The 24,811-nt window shown below is 39.3% G+C and overlaps 1 protein-coding gene across 5 annotated transcripts in view; it reads left to right on the top strand.

Annotated features, from left to right (window-relative positions):
• The first annotated feature begins 4,957 nt into the window (after nucleotides 1–4,957).
• The window catches only part of LOC311068870 (uncharacterized protein), a 57,603-nt gene continuing 37,749 nt past the window's right edge, over nucleotides 4,958–24,811 (top strand). The window contains exons 1-3 of one of the 5 annotated variants that reach the window (XM_084091620.1): nucleotides 4,958–5,120; nucleotides 6,399–6,501; nucleotides 7,742–7,839. In XM_084091620.1, coding sequence (XP_083947746.1) covers nucleotides 7,792–7,839 — 48 coding nt within the window. In that variant the 5' untranslated portion in view covers nucleotides 4,958–5,120; nucleotides 6,399–6,501; nucleotides 7,742–7,791. Of the gene's footprint in view, nucleotides 5,121–6,398; nucleotides 6,502–7,250; nucleotides 7,840–24,811 lie in introns of those variants that run through there. The other 4 variants (XM_084091622.1, XM_084091624.1, XM_084091623.1 and 1 more) reach the window with 4 other exon arrangements.

Below are 24,811 nucleotides of genomic sequence, written 5' to 3'. Positions count from 1 at the left end.
TCAGCAAGTATGCATTATATTGATCAAACGTGACAGTATATACATTTATAATGTTGCAAAATCTTTCTATTTCAGATAAATGCTGTTCTTTGGAACTTTCTATTTGTCATATCCTGAAAAAAAATTGTACACAACTGTTTTCAACATTGATAATAATAATAAATGTTTCTTGAGCATCGAAACATCACATTAGAATGATTTCTGAAGGATCATGTGACACTGAAGACTGGAGTAATGATGCTGAAAATACAGCTTTGCCAACACAGAAATAAACTGAATTTAAAATATTTTCAAATAGAAAAGTTTATTTTTAAATTGTAAAAATGTTTCACTATATTACAGTTTTTGCTGTATTTTGGGTCAAATAAATGAAGCCTTGGTGAGAAGAAGAGACATCTTTAACATTAAAAAATATTACCACCCAAAAACTTTTGACTGGTAGTTTATATACCATCTAACTTGTACTATTAGCACTTATATTAAAATGTACAGTCTTACAGACTAGGATAATTGTCTACCTCTCGGAAAATCCTGAGAATCTCATCAAGCATTATCAGGTGAGCATCTAAAATTTGAGCTCCAAACCTAAATAAACAACTTGTATAATGGCAATTAATTAATTTAACCAAATTAGATGTAAGAGGTTGTAAGATATTAATTTTATTTTAAAATATAAAGGTACATTTCTTTCTAATTTTGTGATTCAATACAATGTATTTTCAATGCAATGTATTTTTCGCGACAATCTGAACAATAACATGTGATCTTGCAAGTAAATGCAGATTTGCTGTTTTTTATTTATTTATTTATTTAAGGATACTCATGGAAACGAAGAGGAACTGGAACAGCTCACATTGAAGGATCATCATGAAAGGTGGCTCAACAGAAAATCTTTTAAGTGTTGCAAAGGGTGAAAAAGTGCATGACCTGTTGTAAGTGAACTTCCATTTGTCAATTTGCCATATTTTGTTGTACATTTCATGATGTGTGGTTTCAGGCTTTGCAGCCTGTGGCAAAAAATAAAGTGAAATGCTTTATTGTGTGTGATTTGCATGTTTAATTTATTTTAAGACATTGAAAGCAGTGCAAGCAGACCAATAGCTGAAGATAATATAAAATAAGTTAAAAATGTTAAGTAAAAACGTTAATTCATTTAATTGTCTTATTTTTATTTATAAATTAGCTTAAATGTTAAGTTAACACAACTAAGATTTATTTTGATCTCACATGGCCTGCACTGTGTTGGATTTACTTAAAATGTATATGCACCATTTTTGCATCACACTTTTTAAGTAATCCCAACTTGGAATAATTTTACTTAAAATTAACAAGAAAACCTTTGTTATATGTACTTACATTTTTTAATAAAGAATGTTGCGTGAACTCAAATATTTAAGTACATATAACAAAGGTTTTCTTGTTAATTTTAAGTAAAATTATTCCAAGTTGGGATTACTTAAAAAGTGTGTTGCAAAAATGGTGCATATATATTTTAAGTAAATCCAACACATCATTTTTTAGAGTGTGTGATAAACAGCTTTCATTTCATTTACAGTATATGGAGCCACAACACATTCAACCTGGAGATGTGCCGAAACGTAATGCCTTTAAATGAGAATGAAACTATGTGAGGGTGAGTACATTTGTGGGTGTACTGTCCCTTTAAACTAAAGTCTAGGATCCTGATCTCCTCGATCCATGTTACAAAGCTAAAACCGCTTTCATTTTATGAGTTTTAATGCGTTCTTCAATAGCTGAACATTGTATTGAAGAATATTGTGTATGAACAATAGTACTTACCTCTGTATTAACCGAAAGAGCGATACTCAGCACTGCAATGTGCAACAACTGTACACACACACTGAAAGCACATGTTCAACACTGCATAGATCTACACAGAGATCTGCGTTTCTCAATGCGTCCCCTTTCTGAACCTCCTGCTCGAGACAATTAATGTACAAATGCTCCAGATTACATTTAAATGTAATGCTTGTATTTCCCATTAAAAGCAAATCAAATATTGAAATGAGACTTTTGTTTGTTGACTCTTGTTTTAACTACATCCTCTTTACTGAATCAGTATTAAAAGTCTTGCCTAACTCTAATAATTCTGCCAGTCATAAGGTGAAGTCCTTGATGAAGCTGCTCGATCCTCACTGTTACGGCTCTGCTGGAATCTGGCTCTGCATTTTGTGTTCTCTGGATTTATCCACAGATACCATTTCATGAATGTTTATGGATTGATCAATAGTTCTGGATGATCCAGGGTTGATCGGCCTCAGCTTGGTTCTCCAGGGTGAGAATATAGAAAGAAGTGAAGAAGACAGCAGGGCAGATGTGAAGTCATCCTGAGGTGAACTGACGGAGGACCAGCTTTACTTCTACGCAGAGCATCCATGTTTTCCATATCAGGAGGGAATCTCCTAAAAAACACATGTGAAAGCTTGACCTTATAGGGCCGAATGATCTCTTAGAGCCAAATCAGAAACTGTTGCAGTAAATCCACTGGTGTGAGTCTGAACACTGAATGCCAGCCTCATCCAGCATGATGACTCTTGGTGTAGTGAAGAGCCAGCTGAGCTTCAGCATCTGCATGGGTACTGGTGTCCTGATGCAGAAGAGCAGACAGAAGCAGTGCTCATGTGGGAGACCGCAATACATCTTTACACATCTGAACATATATATTCATCAGCCATTATATGAATCCAGTAAAATGATTACATCGGCAAGAAGGAAAATGGCCTCATCTTTCTCTCTAGAGAAGGTCATCATCAGCAATATGACAGCGATTGTGGAGTCCATGTTTTCTGCCTTGGAGACATTCAATGTGGACAAGAACTTGCGCCCATTTTTGGCGAGCGAAGCTTTTGGGAAACGCAGCCCTGATTGGTTCAGCATCGGCCTCCACCACCCCCCCGTCCAGCTCCACAGACCTGGTGAAAGAGGAGACAGGAGGAGACCCGCTTGCCGGCACAAAGTCAGCGCAGGATCCAGTTGTGGAGTTCCAGAGGTCTGATGCAGGAGAGAAGATCAGAGCAAACAGAGGAAACAGGGATTCACTTGCTGGAGAGAATCGTTAATCAGACATAAATGTATCAAATAAAGCAAAACACACATTTAAATAAGTTATTTTTTACCAGTTAATTAGTCATTTATCATAATATATACAATACATTAGTATATGTACAGCAATCACAGAATCCTTCCAGTGCACTGAAACCTTCGCTTCCTTAAAAACTCCCACAATGCACTGTGAAAACCATATTCCCTCAACAGAACATCTGAAGCACAAAACTTAAATCACGTGATCAGCTCAGGACACATAATGACACATGACAGACGTTTTAAAATACAGATCATTATTTTATTATATTTCAGCAGAAACACACATCACTAGACAGGTAATGAACAATCTAATTAACATTTATAATGTATTTACGGCTGAAGTGTTAGATGTAATGAAATGTTATGTATATTTAACAAGCAAAGTGTTCATCATAATGTGCTTTATATGACAGCACAAGTAATGTGAGAGAGATATGAGCTCTGCTGTTGTTCATAAACACCAGGACTGATGTTGTACATTGAGGACGTTGTGACGTCGCTGGAAACAGAGTCATCAGTGTCCCGATGTGTCGTGAGCTTTACTGTCCTTACTGTCCTTACCATGTTCACCATACACTGATTCACCAGCTAGGAAGCTCTGGAGCGGATTGAGACGCATCCTAAGCTTTTCCACACTTTGAATCAACTGAATCAACCGATTCACTAAATGATTCAGTGTTTCGAAGCGCTCGAGACTCAAACACACACTGGCGACTCCTGCTGGTCAAACAGTGTAAATACAGCAGAAACTGACCCGAACACACAGAACAACACCTTTACAAACACATTACAAATGTTGTGTTGAACATCTAATTTATTAAATGAAATTAACAAATCATCTAATACCATTAAATATGAAGTGTCTGTATAATATCTGTTATTTTATTAAATCATAGGGTTTTTATGCGCAGCTTGGTTAATCAGGTCAATAAGAGACTATTCAATAAAACTCTTACCTTTTTATTACCTATATGGCATTACAATTAGCCTATTATTAATATTATATTTACAAATTTATAAAACTTTAAAAAACACATAGAAACTGGTTCATGGGTTGATAAATGTAATATATGTTAGTGATGGCCTTTATTTTTAAGTTAAATATTTTTTATTTATACTTACAAAATGTGTTAAATGTGTCAAGAACTTGCTGTTGAATTCAGTAATTCTGAAGAAAATGATATATTAAATTAATATGTAAAATGATTATTAAAATGATGTCTAATTTAAAAGTAAATAAATATAGACATGGTTCATGGGTTCACAGAGAAAAACAGTGAAAGTTAATTATCCAAGCCCTGCGTAAAACACACAAAAACAAGCATTAATAAAAGCACAAATGATGCAGACACGTCATATTTAATGGTAGATTATATGTAATAAATGCCACAGATGAAAACATGTGCAGTGTGCTGATAAAGATTGATCATTATAGATGTTTGGTCATACAGGGACACAGGTTTGCCCAGCAGGAGTTCGCCAGTGTGTTTCCAGCGCTTCAGAAGAGTCCATCATTCTGGCAATCAATCGCTTCAGTTGATCAGAGTTTGGAAAAGAACAGAGTTTCTCCATCACTAGTTCTCGGCCTCTAAAGTTCAGTTTGTTGTTCATCTGCGCTAAAGAAATGACATTGTGTTCATGTTATTGGTTTCTCCAACGCTCATGTGAACAAAGACAACAATCCTAACATGTAGGAAAAGCACAGAAAGCTTTTATACATTTATTCATTTAGCAGATGCTATTTGAGTTAATCACTAAACATTTAATTAGAGATTGAGGAAGTCATTATGTCACACACTCCAGTATAGTAGGTGGCGCTAAACACATTTAACGATACACTGAAACCCGCCAGAAAACCAAGAGAAGAAGAAGAGAGATGGGCGGGGTTTATCCATTATCTGTGCGCGATTCCGAGGAAACAGCTTTGAATCCAAACCGAAAGTAAAGACTCGATACTGAAGAAATGTAAATTCACATTTCGAGGACTTAAAAACTGACATAAATATCACATCACGGTAAGTACATTTATCAGCTTCTGATATCATGTCATTATCGTAGAATGTTTTCTGATTGCTATCATATTTTCGATTGCGGTCATTTTACTGACGCAAGTAAGTTAGGCCTATAGTGAGTGAGAAGTTCATCTTCAGAGGCCAGTTTCAACCTTTCTTTTACTGTCTATGGTTTCAACAGAGCCGCCGGTGTGGTGAATTAGTGATGTGTCATGCGCAAAAGATGCGGCTCTGAGAGCCGATGCTTTGTAGTGAATCAGAAGAGCCGGCTCGCATCGAGTGAGAGCCGGCTCCCAGTTTTTTTCCTTTCTCTGCTTTCCTCAAGGCAGAACTTTGTTTTGATTGGTCAGCAATCGCATCGCGGCCAATCAGATGTGAGGATATGGGATCATACCATTATGTAAAAACAGAGAGGTGGGTGAAGCGAAGCAGCACTCCACTGCAAGTTAACGAGTCGTAACAACGTTAAAGGGTTAGTTCACCCCAAAATGAAAATTCTGTCAGTAATTACTCACCCTCATGTTGTTTCAACCCCGTAAGACCTACGTTCATCTTCGGAACACAAATGACGATATTTTTGATTAAATTTGAGAGCTGGATCACTTCTCCATAGGCTTATAAGGGATTGAAACTTGCTGGCCCAGAAAAGTTATTAAAGAGATCGTTAATATAGTCTAAGTGACTACAGTGGCTCAATGTTAAGTATATCAAGCGACGAGAATACTTTTTGTGCGCAAAAACTAACAAAAATAACGACTTTATTCCACTATTCATTTCCTTCTCTCTGGGCCTCGAGTTAGTTCACGTAGTGTTTTTGCGCAGCGTGTCTGTGTTACACGTCACCACGTAGGCTCACTATTGGCCGACGCTGGTCATGTGTGTGATGCGTGTGTCGTACAACACTGACGCGCTGCGCAAAAACACTACGTGAAAAGACTCGAGGCCCAGAGAGAAGGAAATTAATAGTGGAATAAAGTCGTTATTTTTGTTTGTTTTTGCGCACAAAAAGTATTCTCGTCGCTTTATTTAGGATCCCTAGGTTTAAAAAACTTGCATTCAATGACAACAGAGCTGTTTATTTGCTGTTTTGTTGTTAATTTGTGCAATAAATGCATAAAAACACTGCACATGAAAGGGTTTTCAACACACAAACCATTCATTTTTGCAAAGTTATGGTAAAATAAAGGCCTACAAAAAAATCCTAAATTAAGAGCCTTTCGGGAGTCGAAAGAGCCGGCTCTTCTTTGGGAGCTGAGCCAAAAGAGCCGGCTCTCTGAAAAGAGCCGAACTTCCCATCACTATGGTGAATAATCGGGTCCGGCTGAAGAAATGGGTCCGGGCTGAGGACCCAAGCAATCCGATTGGCTCAAAGCCCGTTTTATGGGTAATCGCTTTAGTGCCTGGTTACAAATCATACAAAATCATTTTATTATAGAAGACGTTTGTACTACGTTATAACGAGTCATTAATGTATTTAATGTATTTTAAATTATACGTTTCATATACTAGTATTTAACCGAAGCTATAGATTGTGAAATTAAACATTTCTCGTTGTTAGTGTGTTTTTTAGTTAGCTTAGATAGTAGCATAGCATACAGCTAACGTTATCCCATGATCGTGCTGTGAGCTTATACTGCACTGAGACTGCCTTACCGTATTCACAGCCATTCGTAATGCAATTATAATTATGTCATTATTTTTTATCGCAATAATCAGCGCAATACGTTACAAGTACACTTTTATTTATTAAAAGAGGCATAACATGTTTATTTGTGTATATTACTATTTTTCTTATTAACAGTTTAGACATTTAAATAAATTACAAAATGCTAGCTATGTTTTGTGGGTATAAATATTAATTGGTTGTCTAGCCTTGACTAAAGAACACTATAATACAATTATGGAATCACAATCTTAATGTAATTAATCAAACCCCTTAATTCATATAATATTTCTTTTATTTTAAAGAAATAACATTTATAAGTATGTTTTGTGACGCAGTTATTTGTTATTAAGCAATAGGGCATAGTATGCTTTTTTTTATTACAAGCATGTCATTTGTGTACTAATGCATATGATTTATGTCATAATTAATTCTTAATACAGAACATCATACAACACAATAACATTTAATGTAATAAAATTAGAGAACCAAAACTTATATAAAAATTTAATTAAATTACACAATACAATACATAATGAATTCAACTGAATTATGAGATGTAATATATTACATTTTTATTAACACAAAACTACAAGCAAAATGCACATCGGTTTAGGACATTTATAGAGCTTTTTAAAATACACAACAATACAAAGCAGCTTTAAACAGACATGCTATGTCTTTACTTTTCTAAATACTTTTGTGATAGTCCTCTGGCTATACATTGTGAAGATTGTGAAGATTTAAAAACAATTAATGTTGAGTTAGCTGTGTAAAATATTTAATGAACTGTAAGGTTAAAGTTTTTTGAGAGCTAATGAGACACAAATAGATGCAGTGTCTTTTGCTGTATGAAAAGTCAAATCTCTAGTTTGAAGTAAATTCATGTTGTATGTGCAGTCAGTTCTTTGTGGAACCATCCTAAGGCCTAGATGATGCAGTCAGTCAATTTCCCCTTTAGATGGTGGGGGCGTGACCTGCTAGGCGAGGAGGCTGGACTAGGTGTCATGGATGGACTGGCTTGAGGAACTCTGCAAAAACACACAAACAACACGTCAGGTGCAACTGTACACTTGCAGTCTTTAGTGCTATTGAACACCACTCACTGTTTTTGCTTTGATATGCAAGCCCAAAGGTGCAACGCAGCAGACGTAGTTAGCTCGTTGAACCTGGGTGCCATGGATGGACTGGCTTGAGGAACTCGGCAAAAACACACACACAACACGTCACGTGCAACTGTACACTTGCAGTCTTTAGTGCTATTGAACACCACTCACTGTTTTTGCTTTGATATGCAAGCCCAAAGGTGCAACGCAGCAGACGTAGTTAGCTCGTTGAACCTGGGTGCCATGGATGGACTGGCTTGAGGAACTCGGCAAAAACACACAAACAACACGTCACGTGCAACTGTACACTTGCAGTCTTTAGTGCTATTGAACACCACTCACTGTTTTTGCTTTGATATGTAAGCCCAAAGGTGCAACGCAGCAGACGTAGTTAGCTCGTTGAACCTGGGTGCCATGGATGGACTGGCTTGAGGAACTCTGCAAAAACACACAAACAACACGTCACGTGCAACTGTACACTTGCAGTCTTTAGTGCTATTGAACACCACTCACTGTTTTTGCTTTGATATGCAAGCCCAAAGGTGCAATGCAGCAGAAGACGTAGTTGCTAATGTATTTCTGGCATGTGCAGTGACACGTAACTTTGAAACTATTTCTACAATCTATTTCTTCACTTGCTACAATAGACTTTAATTGTATTTATGCTACATTAGGGCTATATGTGGTCCAAAACAGACGAGCGTCTTGGGTTAAATAAACAAAGCCCAATTTTCAAGTCTTTTTTTGGGCTAAAATTGGACCAAATCAGACGGACCAAACAAAGCCCAATTTTCAACGTCTATGTTTGGGCTAAATTTGGACCAAATCAGACGGACCAAACAAAGCCCAATTTTCAACGTCTATGTTTGGGCTAAATTTGGACCAAATCAGACGGACCAAACAAAGCCCAATTTTCAACGTCTATTTTTGGGCTAAATGAAGACTATGACGGGCCGACTTGATTTAGCCCAAAAAACAACGTCTTAATGACGTCTGGTGCTGGGTGGGTAGAAATAGTTTCAAAGTTACGTGTCACTGCACATGCCAGAAATACATTAGCACCTATACGTTCGCAAACCATATACCTACATGATTTGGCATAAAATTCCTGGCCAGTCAGATCCCAAACAAGCAAAAATCGTTTCCGCTGATCAAGAATGTGGAGACCACGGTGGACACAGCAGTAGCCTAGTATCGACATAATATCTCGTTATTTCGACAAAATAAGGGGACATTCTAATCTGCATTAAGCCACATTAAGCGTTCTTATAATGGTTTTCTATAGGAGGAAAATGCTTAACGTGTAATTGCGTTCATATTCTGGGCTCGTCTGATTTTTTGTACATAGCATTATGATTTTAGTATCATAATAATGATTAATAAATGCATGCACAATTATCCATGAACTTGATTTGAACAAATGCCTTTCAACTTGTGTGCAAAATTCAGAATTAAATGAATGTGCAGCAATTTGTACAAATAGAGAGTATGTAGGCCTACTATACTGTTTTAGCCATTAAAAAAGTGCATTTAGTTTCATATTTGTTAAAATATTATGATGTTATTTTTATTTTTATTTTCCATTTATGTTGATTATGAAAAGTGAACAGCATGACCGAGTTATAGGATGCGCAATATGAAACATGCGGGTCAGACATGATTTTGACCACTTCATTAAGTTTTGTTTTGTAGAAAGCCTTTCTTTAAAGTGAATTTCGTTTTGTATAAATTGTATCTTAATTTTAATCCATTTTTCATCAACAATGCCTGGATTTAATTAATAAGAAGCAAATATAACAGACAATTGGAGGCGCCCGCGCGGTCACTTGCATTGCACGTGAACTGGAGCGCATCTAATCCTAACTTAACGAAATTCAGTGTATGCCTCACACAGACATGAAAAATACATCAAATACACAAAGCTTGAAATGTCTTTAAACGAAATAATTCAAAACGAAAAAAGAAAAAGGCTACTCTATGATTATGTAATCCATTAGGCCTATGTGCATTTCTCTCTAGGCACGTTCAGGAGATGGCGATCGTCAACTTCATCTTTGCAGCCGAGTCTACACTATCAGAGAAAACACTTGTTTATTAATAAAAATCAATACACACGTCACCGGATTTACAAATGCACACCTTGCTTGTTGCACGCACACATATGTCGAAATAACGAGATATTGTGTTGAAATAACATTATTGTTAATAATAGCATATCTTTTAGAATATTTGATTGAATGCTGAATGTTGCGCTTGTTCAATTTAATGAAATTAAAACTTTAATTGTGATCAATAACATAACTGAATATTAAATATTTAGTGGCCAAGTTTTGCGCAGCTCCCCCCGTCAATGATCTAGCACCCCCTCAGCACATGTTAAAAATTCTCTGGTGCCGTAAAGCTAGGCAGTGTAAGGATCCTCCCTTTAGAAATTAAGCACGTAGACCCCGATAAACAACAGCACTATTAATATATTCACATATAGGCTATGTGAATATTAATATATTCACATATATGTGAAGCACTGTTAAATATATTGAAATACATTTTGTATATTTGAAATACATTTAAAAAATACTTAAAAGCTTGTTCCTCGTGTTACATCTGTAAATTTGCATAGCCTATGAGAAAATATGTTCATAATTATATCATGTAGTTTTTGCTATTTTATTTCTACACCACGTTTACCATTTCTAAAGGAGGACCTATATATTGTATTATAATGTAGCCTATTATAGGCTATAGCCAGAGACAATTTATATGAGACATGCCACTTCCTCAATCCTCAATACAACTATATAAGGAAAACCCGTAACGGCAAAGATGGCGGTTGTATGCACATGTCCCGCCCCTCCCGCCGGAAAGCCAATCATCTGCTTTTAACAGTCAGCAGCTGACCACTAAGGAGCGAATGTACAGTGACATAACTGCCATATTCAACCTGTGCTTTCGCGCTGTGCCAAAGACGGACGCGCTCAGCGCTTGTCATAGGCTCTATCACAACTGTTCAGTGTTTTAACCACATAATGTTTATTTTAGGTTTCAGACATTTAAATACATATAATTGTTTAAGTGCTTGGCACAACACCGGCATTCTGGATAGAGACGTAAATGAAGTTGGTGTCGTGAACGTGAACCCTTGCGCATGCGTAGTAAAGGTATAACCTGTGGGGAAAAGGGCATTTTAAACCTTATTTTGGGGCAAAGTCATCAAACTTTTTCAGCGATTTTTATCATATTTTACTGTTGTTTCTATACATGCAGTTTTTATGTCCCGGTGACCAGTGAAAGTGCAGTTCTGACTCTCTGCCCATTCATTTAGATAGGAGCCTGGTCTTGTTAGTCCGAAATAGCTGCCCGGAGGCGTTGCCAAGATGGCGGCCGAGTGGCACGACTTGCCTAAAAGGACTTTGCTATAGCCTACTTCAAACATTGTTTTACATTTTCAATGCTTTCATATTTTCATTCCATTTACAGTTTGCGATGGCCACAGGCCTACTATATCCACTTAATAATACATCAGGTTTCAGGATATTTTAGCTATTTATCAAATAATTCACTCCATCAATCTAAATGGATGTAAATGCTGCGTGACTTCTACGTGTTTTAATGGGCGCGCGTGCTGAACATTCAAGCCGCATTTGAACTGGAGCGGAGGGCGTTACCATGGAAACGAGACGGCAGCTCAACTGACAATCAGTGAAACTCCGTCTCTCACTGTTGTTTTAACTACTTTAAGGTAAGTTCAGTCCATAAAATTACACAAATAGTACATACAAATGTTTCTGAGACTTTCTTTCATGTAAATCACTCGCTTCCGTTGAATATTTACTTTATAGAAATGGTTTAGTGTCTTCGAAAAAGTCCGTTAGCTTCTAGCTAACTAACTTAGAGGTAACGTTAGGATAACTATAGACTTGAGCTTGGGCTTGTAATCACATCTTATGTGTAGATGAGATATTTTGATAGTTTTGTAAAGGTTTTGCTGACAATTGGTCAATGGATGAATGGAAATAAGCTAATTTATTTAACCTAAAAGTACGCACTGTATGGTTAATTCATAGTTATCACGTGACGTCACACCATTACGCCCACCTGGAGGCTTTCCATTGCCCACCAGTCATTTTTATCAGGTTTGTAGTTAGTAATGTAGTTAAACAGTGTAATTAAAAGATCAAATTCAATATATACCGCTTATTCATGATGCATACTTTGTACAGGTAAGCAGATGAACACAGAACAAATTATTTATAACATAATAATATTGTTTGTCTTCTCCCCTTTACAGTATTGTTTGCCATCTAGTCCTAATCACAGAGTTTAGCTCCAAACCCAGTTAAGCAGACCTGAGCAGCTGATCCAGGACCACCAGAAACTCTGGTCTGGACACCAGTGTTGTAAGTTCAGAACATATTGCAGGAGATCTCAACATTGTCTCTCAAGGTCCACTTACATGCAGAGGTTTACTCCAACCTAGTCCAGCACACCTGAACAAGCTAATCAAGGTGCATAACTCTGGGTGCATATCACTCAGGTCTCTAGCTCAGTAGTCAGTGGTTAAAGGCCGTCTTAATCACAAAATTCTTAACGTGCACTGAAACATTCGCTCCCTAAAAACTCACTATGTTATCGACAGTTCTGAAGCTCAAAACTTTAATCACACGAGACAGTTCGCTACAAAATGACATGTGATAGGTGTATTTAACCAAACCAATTCACAAACCAATATTATATTTCAGCATAAACATACGTTGCTAGACAGGTAATGTCTAATCAAGCAAACATTTACAATTTATCTATGACTTAAATCTTGCACAAATATGTAGAGGGAAAACTGAAGTGTATACTTCACATTTTGGACAACCATTGTTTTTTTACATTTACATTTTGGTTATTGTTTTCTTTCTCACTTTAGATGCTGGAGAAAAAACAGCCAGGCTAAAGCATTCAAAGTGGAAACTTCTGTCGTGGCTCAATAATCCAGGATTGGGATGGTGGAAGGAGCAGAAGATCAGAGATCAGGCAGAGATCTACTGGTGCCCCTGAGGAACTGATTTACCTAATGCGTCAAACATTACCAAACATTTTCATCACTCACCTTCATGTCGTTGCAAACCTGTAAGACTTTCGTTCATCTTTGAAACACAAATGTAGATCTTTTTAATGAAATCTGAGAGCTTTCTGTCCCTCCATATAACAATTTATGCAACTACAACTTTCAAGCTTCAGAAAGGTAGTAAAGACATTATAACAATAATCAATATGACTCCAGTGGTTTAACCTCAACTTTATGAAGCGAAGTGAATGCTTTGTGTGCAAAAAAAAAAAACCATGGCATCTTTATTCACAAAATATACATCTCTGACACGTTCACGGAGCACCACAATTCATTAGGGTTGTGTTGGCGAGAGCCGGCCATCTCATGCGTCGGAGATACATCATTTGTGAATAAAGACGTAAATGTTTGCGCACACAAGGCATCTGTTAAAAATATCTTCATTTGTGCTCTCCACAAAAGTATTATGGGTTTGGAGCGACATGAGGGTAAGTAATTAATGACAGAATTTACATTTTTGTGTGAACTATCCCTTTACTGTTTTCTAATGTGGTTATAATTGGTCATTGTTCTGTTTTATAAACATTTTCAATATTTTAAAGATTTATTGTTTTTAAAAAAATGTTTATACAGAAAAGATAGATTAATTTGACCAAAAGTCACAGTAAAAACTTTAAAAATGTTTAAAAAAATAATGATTCAAATAAATGTTGCTCTTTTGAAAGTTCTATTTAAAGAATACTGAAAACTGTATCGTAGTTTACACAAAAATATGAAGCTGTACAACTTATAATAATCATAAATGTTTCTTGAGAATCAAATAATCATATTATAATGAATTCTGAAGGATCATGTGACACTGAAGACTGAAGTAATGATGCTGAAAATTCAGCTTTGCATCACAGGAATAAATTACACACTTTATACTGTATATTTACATGTATATGTAAGAAAAGTTATTTTTATTTAGTAATATTTCACAATATAACTTTTTTAGGGTATGCTTGATCAAATGCAGGCTTAAGATGTGATCAGGAAAGTGTTTTTTATGTGAAAGATGTATTTGATGTGTCAATAAATGGTTTTATAAACTCTTTTGTGAATTTTCGTATTATGAATATTAAATATAATCATGAATTCACGGTTGAAATTAGGCCTGAAAAAGACGTCTTTTCAACTCACTTTACAACCTAATTTAGACGCGATTGGGACGTCATTTTATTGTCGTCTTTTCAACGACCTGAAAAAGACGTCTTTTCACCTTTCACTTTTATAAACAGACGTTAGAATAACAGAAACTAATCTAAAATTTAAAAATACCTTTTAGACAGACGAAAGAGAAAACACAAGGCTGCGTCTGAGGAGAACCGTCACTACGCAGCTGAGCGTTGCCATGGATACATGCTGCGTACCATAACATAAGGAATGACGTCACTCGCTTAGGTGCACTTGATCGTCACTTGCTTGTTTCTCCCAGTGTAGCTATATTACACTTTTTTTTTTGTTATTTGAGCTGCATGTGCTATCAGTCTTAAGTGCAATAAGTGGAATAATATTTTTCCTAAAATAACTTCTTTTGAATAAAACCCGTCACCTTCGCCTGACCAACAGTTTGATAATTTAATTTGTCTTACCTGTGTTATTTTCCACTTTCTTCCCAGAAATGTGCTTTTCCATTCTTCATGTTTTCTGAAGTCGATGCATTCTTTTAGAGCTCTGTCCTGGGATTCAACCTTATTTTCTTCATGCATGAATGTAAATTGTAGCTTATATTCAATTGAATCAAGTATCATGTTTTTGATGTTTAAATTAACGCTGAAAACAGACTCGTGATTTGATTACATCTTTAATTAGTGATAGAAGTTACTAAGTAGCATTAAGTTATTATCTTAACATTAACATTAAAACACTAACATTTTTAACATGAACTTAATTTTACAATTAATTCAAATAATATGTTTACTATAGTTTATTTGCATTTATATTTTAGCTTAATTATTCTTTTGTCTGAGTTGCAAGGTGTAAGGTCTGATGATAAAAGCAAACGCATGGGTGACTGGATTTTGCAAGTGTTGTCATGGAAATGGCAGGTGAGGGACGAAAAAGGGACGTTCGTAAACTGGCCCGGACAAATGTCCTCAGAACGTCCGTCAGCGAACGTTACAAAGTGGACCAAATGCGAACGTCATCGGAATGTCCGTCAGCGAACGTTACAAAGCGGACCAAATGCGAACGTCAGTGCACGTCCTCAGAACGTCTGTCAGTGAACGTTACAGCGGACCAAATGCGGACCTAAGGGGACGTTCGAAAAGTCCGGGGGACGTCCCTTGTTAGCTGGGATCGCTTCGCTGCACGTGAGGCTAGTCAGCAGCTAACTTCAGCATTAAGTTAGCTAGTTGCTAGATTAAACACTAAAATGCTGGCCAAACAGTGTAATGTTTCACTGTAGACTAGGCGCGCTACAGTGGGCGCGATCGAAAAGTCGCATGTGTTTAAAGTCATTAAGTGTTTACTTTATTGTGTGCGCGTGAGTGTGTGTGTGTGGGGCGCGATCGAACAGTGGAAACATAAAAACATACTCCGTCATGTTGTTTATCTAGGCTACAGGACATCATTCAAACTGCAAAGTGTTTAAGTTAGCCTACTGTTAATTAAAATTTTAAGGAAAACAAATATATTAATCTGAAATGTAGCAAATTAATTTTCAATTCATTCAGGTACAATTACCAAACACATCTCAAGGTCTTTTGCACAAGTGCAGATGGTCAATAAATAAGTGTTGAATAAATGTTTTTGTTGAGAAATTTTGTCTATCTTAAGTAATTATTTGTGTTACATTTTATCTTTCAAATAGAGGTTAAAAACAAGCACATAATCGGCCAAAATAAATGGGCAGCATTTATCGGCCATCGGCCAACCCGGATTTCAAAAGATCGGCATCGGCATCGGCCTGAAAAAAAACATATCGGTCGACCTCTAGTAAAAAATGGCATGTTTATATATATATACTAATATATATACTAATATATACTTCAGTACTAATAATATACTGAATATTTGTAATTTAATATACAATAAACCTTGAATTTGTCTCTACCGCAACTAGGGCTGGGCGATATGGACCAAAAGTCATATCCCGATATATTTAGGCTGAATATCGATATACGATATATATCCCGATATTTTTTCCGCAAAGTGAGAGCAAATGTTCAGTCAAAGTCAAAGCCAAATATGACATGTCACAAATAATTTTATTGAAACCGGCAAACAGTTGCAAAATTAAATGAATAAATAATAAACAGGTTTATTCACCTTAGGCTTAGGGCTGCATTATTCCCTTGGAATTGTACTTGCGATTTATTAATTATGATTATCAAAATTTACATTTAATATATATAAACAAATTTTGTGTAAACGTGTTATAATTTGCCTATATATATATATAGGCAAATTATAACACGTTTACACAAAATTTGTTTACTCCCACACACACAAGTACTGTCCCCCTTTACTTAAGATACACATAAATTGTAAGAATATGACTAATAGTAAATACTAGTACTAATAAATAAACATTAGGCCTATGCTAAAGCTATTAAAGCAGTCCCAGTCATTTAAAAATATAAAAAAATAGCACAAAGGAAAATAAAGTGGCATTTTGGGGTTAATATGGAAACGACAGTTTTACCATGGTGAATATACTAACAAGAACTGTTAATGAAACATGGGAACTGCTCCTGGTGAATAGAATGAAAATCATACCTGCATTACTTTTATTTTGTGTAATTTACAACGTAACGGCGTTGCATGCTCGTAGTTTCTTTTGCACTTTATATACAGTGAGGCGATACACAGCGCGCGCCGCCGTTGAGCGTGCAATTCCATCCATCCATCCATCCATCTTCTACCGCTTATCCGGGGCCGGGTCGCGGGGGCAGCAGTCTAAGCAGGGATGCCCAGACGTCCCTCTCCCTAGACACTTCCTCCAGCTCTTCCGGGGGGACACCGAGGCGTTCCCAGGCCAGCCGGGAGACATAGTCTCTCCAGCGTGTCCTAGGTCTTCCCCGGGGTCTCCTCCCGGTGGGACATGCCCGGAACACCTTCCCGGGAAGGCGTCCAGGAGGCATCCGGAAAAGATGCCCGAGCCACCTCAACTGACCCCTCTCGATGTGGAGGAGCAGCGGCTCTACTCTGAGCTCCTCCCGAGTGACCGAGCTTCTCACCCTATCTCTAAGGGATCGCCCAGCCACCCTGCGGAGAAAGCTCATTTCGGCCGCTTGTATCCGGGATCTTGTCCTTTCGGTCATGACCCACAGCTCATGACCATAGGTGAGAGTAGGAACGTAGATTGACTGGTAAATCGAGAGCTTCGCCTTGCGGCTCAGCTCCTTCTTCACCACGACAGACCGGTACAGGGACCGCATTACTGCAGAAGCTGCACCGATCCGCCTGTCAATCTCCCGTTCCATCCTTCCCTCACTCGTGAACAAGACCCCAAGATACTTGAACTCCTCCACTTGAGGCAGGAGCTCTCCACCAACCTGAAGCGGGCAAACCACCCTTTTCCGACTGAGAACCATGGCCTCGGACTTGGAGGTGCTGATTTTCATCCCAGCCGCTTCACACTCGGCTGCAAACCGTCCCAGTGCATGCTGGAGGTCCTGGTCTGATGAGGCCAACACGACAACATCATCCGCAAAGAGCAGAGATGAAATCGTGTGGTCCCCAAACCCGACCCCCTCCGGCCCCTGGCTGCGCCTAGAAATTCTGTCCATAAAAATTATGAACAGAACCGGCGACAAAGGGCAGCCCTGCCGGAGTCCAACACGCACCGGGAACAAGTCTGACTTACTGCTGGCAATACGAACCAAGCTCCTGCTCCGGTCGTACAGGGACCGGATAGCCCTTAGCAAAGGGCCCCGGACCCCATACTCCCGGAGCACCCTCCACAGGCCGCCGCGAGGGACACAGTCGAATGCCTTCTCCAAATCCACAAAGCACATGTAGATTGGTTGGGCAAACTCCCATGAGCCCTCCAGCACCCTGTAGAGGGTATAGAGCTGGTCCAGTGTTCCACGACCGGGACGAAAACCACACTGTTCCTCCTGAATCCGAGGTTCTACTATCGGCCGGATTCTCCTCTCCAGTACCCTGGCATAGACTTTCCCAGGGAGGCTGAGAAGTGTGATCCCCCTATAGTTGGAGCACACCCTCCGATCCCCCTTCTTGAAAAGAGGGACCACCACCCCGGTCTGCCAGTCCAAAGGTACTGTCCCCAACCGCCACGCGATGTTGCAGAGGCGTGTCAGCCAAGACAGCCCCACAACATCCAGAGACTTGAGGTACTCAGGGCGGATCTCATCCACCCCCGGTGCCTTGCCACCGAGGAGTTTCTTGACTACCTCGGTGACTTCAGCTTGGGTGATGGACGAATCCGCCTCCGAGCCCTCAGCCTCTGCTTCCTCAATGGAAGACGTGACGGCGGGATTGAGGAGATCCTCGAAGTATTCCTTCCACCGTCCGGTGATATCCCCAGTCGAGGTCAACAGCTGCCCACCTCCACTGTAAACAGCGTTGGTAGGGCACTGCTTCCCCCTCCTGAGGCGCCGGACGGTTTGCCAGAATCTCTTCGAGGCCAACCGATAGTCCTTCTCCATGGCCTCACCGAACTCCTCCCAGGCCCGAGTTTTTGCCTCCACAACCACCCGGGCTGCAGTCCGCTTGGCCCGTCGGTACCCATCAGCTGCCTCAGGAGTCCCACAAGCCAGCCAGGCCCGATAGGACTCCTTCTTCAGCTTGACGGCATCCCTTACTTCCGGTGTCCACCACCGGGTTCGGGGATTGCCGCCTCGACAGGCACCGGAGACCTTACGGCCACAGCTCCGAGTGGCCGCGTTGACAATGGAGGTGGAGAACATGGTCCACTCGGACTCAATATCTCCAGACTCCCTCGGGATCTGGTCGAAGCTCTGCCGGAGGTGGGAGTTGAAGATCTCTCTGACAGGAGATTCGGCCAAACGTTCCCAACAGACCCTCACAGTACGTTTGGGTCTGCCGAGTCTGTCCAGCTTCCTCCCCCGCCATCGGATCCAACTCACCACCAGGTGGTGATCAGTTGACAGCTCCGCCCCTCTCTTCGCCCGAGTGTCCAAGACATACGGCCGGAGGTCGGATGAAACGACCACAAAGTCGATCATCGACCTCCGGCCTAGGGTGTCCTGGTGCCATGTGCACTGATGGACACCCTTATGCTTGAACATGGTGTTCGTTATGGACAAGCTGTAACTAGCACAGAAGTCCAATAACAGAACACCACTCGGGTTCAGATCAGGGGGGCCGTTCCTCCCAATCACGCCCCTCCAGGTGTCACTGTCGCTGCCCACGTGGGCGTTGAAGTCCCCCAGTAAAACGATGGAGTCCCCAGTCGGAGCACTTTCCAGCACCCCTCCCAGAGACTCCAAGAAGGCCGGGTACTCTGCACTGCCGTTCGGCCCGTAAGCACAAACGACAGTGAGAGACCTATCCCCGACCCGAAGGCGTAGGGAAGCGACCCTCTCGTTCACCGGGGTGAACTCCAACACATGGCGGCTGAGCTGGGGGGCTATAAGCAAACCCACACCAGCCCGCCGCCTCTCACCATGGGCAACTCCAGAGTGGTGAAGAGTCCATCCTCTCTCGAGGAGTGTGGTTCCAGAGCCCAAGCCGTGCGTAGAGGTGATCCCAACTATCTCTAGTCGGAATCTCTGAACCTCACGCACAACCTCAGGCTCCTTCCCCGCCAGAGAGGTGACATTCCATGTCCCTAGAGCTAGATTCCGCGTCCAGGGATCGGGTCGTCTAGGCCCCCGCCTTCGACTGCCGCCCGATCCACTTAGCACCGGCCCCTTACGGTCCCTCCTGCAGGTGGTGGGTCCACGGGAGGGTGGCCCCACGTCACTCCTTCGGGCTGAGCCCGGCCGGACCCCATGGGGGGAGGCCCGACCACCAGGCGCTCGCATACGAGCCCCAACCCCGGGCCTGGCTCCAGGGTGGGGCCCCGGCTGCGCCATACCGGGCGACGTCACGGTCCTCCTTTTTTTGGGCATCATAAGGGGTTTTGAACCGCTCTTAGTCTGACCCGTCGCCTAGGACCTGTTTGCCTTGGGAGACCCTACCAGGGGCATATAGCCCCAGACAACATAGCTCCTAGGTTCATTCGGGTACTCAAACCCCTCCACCACGGTAAGGTGGCAGTTCAAGGAGGGGCCTTGACGTTCAATTGACGAGTAGTATAACGGCTGACAGGACAAGAAAGTCAGTTTTTCTGAGGTGAAAGACTTTATTTCAGCGTACACTTATGTCACTGCCTGGTAGTTCCTATTGTGCTGGGTTTTCTGAAGTAGTCATGATTCGCCTCTCATAACATAACATGCTCTAAACACGCAGAGTGGAAAAGGAGGGGCGGGGGCGCAGGGAGCGGGGAGCAGTGCAGAGAGCTCCGGGTCAGCAGCTTGCTTGGAGCAAGGATCACAGCGCAAATTTGAACTATATCGATATATGCGATATGGTCTAATTCCATATCACATTTAAAAAATATATCGATATATTTTTTTATATCGATATATCGCCCAGCCCTAACCGCAACACAAGGTCTTTACCGCAACACCTAAATTTGCTGTGGTAAAGACATGTTGCGGAAATGACATTTTTGCTAATATTTTAGCTAATTGGCAGCTAGCAAGGCCTACCACATTAAATTTGACTCTTAGCATCTTAATATACATGAATTCAACAGTAATATACATTTATTTTTAAAATGTAGTTCAAAAATACACAATTATTAAGCTGAATGGTAAGGACGCACAATAAATTCTAGAGCAGAAAAGATGATGTTTACCTTATTTTTTTGGTATCTTGTGAGTGAGGTAGTGTGGTGGCCCAGTTTGTCAGCAATGTGCTCAAGTGATAATTTCTGTTTCCATAGAAACTAGACTTGTTTGTGTTCAATAAAAATTCATAATAAAAGCTTTTTTTCATCGTTGCGGTAAGGACTCAAAAGTGTGAGACAGGCACATTTAGTTAAAAAAATCATAAAAATTATCAGTAAATAATACAAATAATTTTAAGATGCTGTAAATGAAGCTGAATATTAAACAATTCCATTTGAAATAATGTCATATTGTAAAAGAAGGAGCTAATTTTAAGTATCTCAACATTGAAACCACGGGTGTGGGACATGAGCAAAAATGGTGTTTGGACCGATAAATGCTTCATAATTTTACATTAAATCATATTATTTATTCATTATTTTTTATGTCAAGGTGTGTATTGACACTACGTTTATATTTATGAAACATCAAATGACAAATTTTAACATAAATCTAAAATTTCACTCCTGGGACTTAAAAGTGCCCGTAGTTGCAGAAACACCCATGTACAGTAGGCCTACACAATTATTTTCAGAAAAAAGTTAGGCCTAGGCCTACTACTACTCACCAAAAACTTTTTTCTAAGTTTATAGCTTGTAGTTTGTTCATAGGGACCATACTGACTTACTACAGGTGATATTTTGCCAATATCTCCCTTACTGTACAGTACATAAATATTTTAATGAAAATATATACTTTAATTCAAATAGAATACTTTAATTCACCTAAAGTGTTTACCATGTTCCAAAGGTTGTTGTTTATTAGTGACCAGACTGACTTACTACAGGTGAGATTTTTCCAATACCTGCCTTAAAAGTGTTTACTGTATTTACTACAGTAAACACTTTTTTTATTATTAAAAAGTGACTGTAGTTCACCTAAAGTGGTTTTTCATATTCCAAAGGTTGTAGTACTTTCCTAGTGACAGCACTAACTTACTACAGGTGAAATTTTGACAATACATTTCTTTACTTTAAGTACATTAAACAAATGTTTTTATGAAAAAAACTACTGTAGTTCATAATGTTATTTTCCTGTTTCAAAGGTTGTAGTAATTCCCTAGTGACCAGGGAACTGTACGCACAGTAAGGGAGTTATGGTCTAAATTTCACCTGTAGTAAGTCAGTCTGGTCACTAGGGAATTACTACAACCTTTGAAACATGAAAAAACATTTTAAGTGAATTACTTTAATTTGATTCTAAAAATATTTCTGTACTGTATACAGTAAGCCAGGTATTGGCAAAATCTCATATGTAGTAAGCCAAAGTCGTCTCTTGGAACAACTACAACCTTTGAAACGGTTTGCACTGTGAGCTGAATTTGCAGACGTTCCCTAAAGCAGACTATGTGAATGCAGCGAATATCGAACCTAAAACTAACTTTACCCCGCTCAGTAGGCGACGGACATTCGTTTCCCTTGCCGCTTCTACAGAGTCGGCTCTCGGCAGTCTTACAAAACTATCTATACAAAGATTAGTATATGTCGACATGACATCAGGGTCTCCGCGGATCCTTAAAAAGTCTTAAAAGGTCTTAAATTAGATTTTTCAAATTAAAAGTCATAAAAAGTCGTAAAAATCATTTATTTTTATTTTTAAATGTCTTATTTTTACTTATGAAAGGTCTTAAATTTTAGATGACTTATACTTATCTAAATGCTTTCGAAATTAAAACTATCTAATTAGCGTAGGCCTACGTATTATTTTTTTAATTCTATCTTTGTGGATTTGCTTGTTCACGTGACAATTCGCGTCACTTACGGCATATCAACCTGCGTCTGTCTCCTGCACGCGAGAGGAGAGAAGAAAACGAGTAAATAGGCTTGTTTGAGATGCGCCTTGCCTCGCCTGAAATGTAGTCGAGAGTAGGCGGCTGCAGTGAGGGGAGGAGTGAAAAAAGCGCAGGCAAGCCGGACAGATCTCTCTTCTCGTAGTGGATCTGACACCTGCGAGATCAAAGATGGATATCGCGGGATTCACGCTCGTGCACAGTGTTGCTAATAAACTGGATGTAATTCAATTTATGTTGCTTTTATATGAAAATAAATAAAATGAACAAGACACCCAAAGTACTTGTTATTTAATTCCATTCCAAATACATGTTTATCAATATTTTTTTCTTTAATACAGACATACGTGTTTTTATTTATTTATTTTTTATAAAAATTAAATTGCATAACCCATAGAGATCGCACTGTTAGATAGTTTGGGAATATTCACACATAACGTATACACATAAAACATGATATCAGAGTTTTAAAATCAAACATTTTAAAAGAGGACAATACATCACGGTTGTTTAAACCAATGAACATTAAGCTGTGTCGTCAGCAAGTCGTTTCCCATCATGCTTCTGATCAGCGCAGTCGGTGGAGAGCAACTGCGCTCGACTGCAGAATCCGAGAGGTGTGCCTTGCGCTCGCGAGAGATTTTTGACATACGTCAGCATGACATCAGAGCAAGGCGGACCGCACTCGGACACATTTCTAACCGGCATGCATCTCGCGCTGATCACCGGTGATCGGTTCTGCGCAGATTTTGCTCATCTCAAACAAGCCTAATGTCAGTTCGATTGTAAGTTCAGTCTTTATGTGCTTAGGAGTGTGCGATATTGTCTATGAACTATGATGATATTGTAATAATTGTTTTAACTATGTACGAGGCACTATGAGTGCGAGCTGACATGGCGTTTGTCTCTCATGCTTGCTGTCACTGCGTGATGTGTCAGTTTAATAGATGTCCCCAAATTAGTTTTTGTCTTATATTTATATCATATTATGTTGTTATATTAGAAAATCACATGAGCAAGAGTGCCGTTTTCCTGTGCACAACTGCAAATGTGCTATTTATTTTATACAAGTCAAATTAAAAATAATGTTAACATTGTGAGTTACTTTTTGGACACAATATTGTCAATTTTCACTTTATATCGCCAACGAGAATTTCATAATGAAGCCGTGGTCCAACAGACAGCGATGATTTTTTGTTTTTTACTGAAATCCGCGTTTTGAATTAATCATTTTAACGATTCAATGAACAATCACTTGTTTTTCTGAACGAATCAGCCGTTTGAACAAATCGGTTGACTCCAACAACTCGCTTATTAAGACAGTGACTTGCCGCCACCTACTGGTTTCAGTTTCATATTTAAAGTATCCTTTAATTAAAATGTTAAAATGATAAATCATTTCATATTTAAATGTAAATGAAGTGTAAATATAGTAGGCTAATGCCAGTTTTTATGCCGCTTCTGTGTCACCTCTGCACTGCAAGGATGGATTTTAATTTAATGATTTAATTTGACATTGGTACTGTGTTATTCTAACATGTGACCCTGCCTGTGAAAACCCAGCTAAAGTAATTTTTTTGTGATTCAATGTTTTCTACATAAAATCATCCTACACAATGTAAAGAACATTCTGTGAAAATATAACCTTGATATCTTTAAAATGTAAGGCCATGTCAAAGATTTGCTAAAATTCGGGCTCAGAAAATCATATTTTTGAGAAATTCCAATTTAAAAATAAGTTATTTGTTAAAACTGCAACACATTTGATCCATAGTTATCCTGCATATGTGCCTTATACAGTATATTGCAGACCTAAATTGACAACTTAAAAAGGGTTTTGATCTTTTGAAATGGTAAGAATGACTTTTGCGTGGAATTGCCCTTGCATAATTTCAATACTTAGAGCAAATACAGAATGGTCTTTCACCAGTCCTTCAAATGACTTCATGGCCACAGACGTGAGAGTGACAGGAGCCTCTGAAGTCCAGTGTGTTTTCTGGAGGCCAGGATGATAGTAGAGCGTTTGAAACAGCAGGGAACTTCACACTGTGATCTGTTGAAGACCTGTGTGAAGATTGGGCTCTGAATCACTTATCCAGTTCATCTCAGAGGTTCAGATCTGGGCTTTGTGCAGTCAGACCAGTTCTTCCACAGTAAACCAGTACTTTATAGA

This window comes from Abramis brama (genome assembly GCF_963993115.1).
Source record: "Abramis brama genome assembly, chromosome: 18".
Classification (NCBI taxonomy): Eukaryota; Metazoa; Chordata; class Actinopteri; order Cypriniformes; family Leuciscidae; genus Abramis; species Abramis brama.
This window is presented reverse-complemented; position numbering and strand designations above follow the sequence as displayed.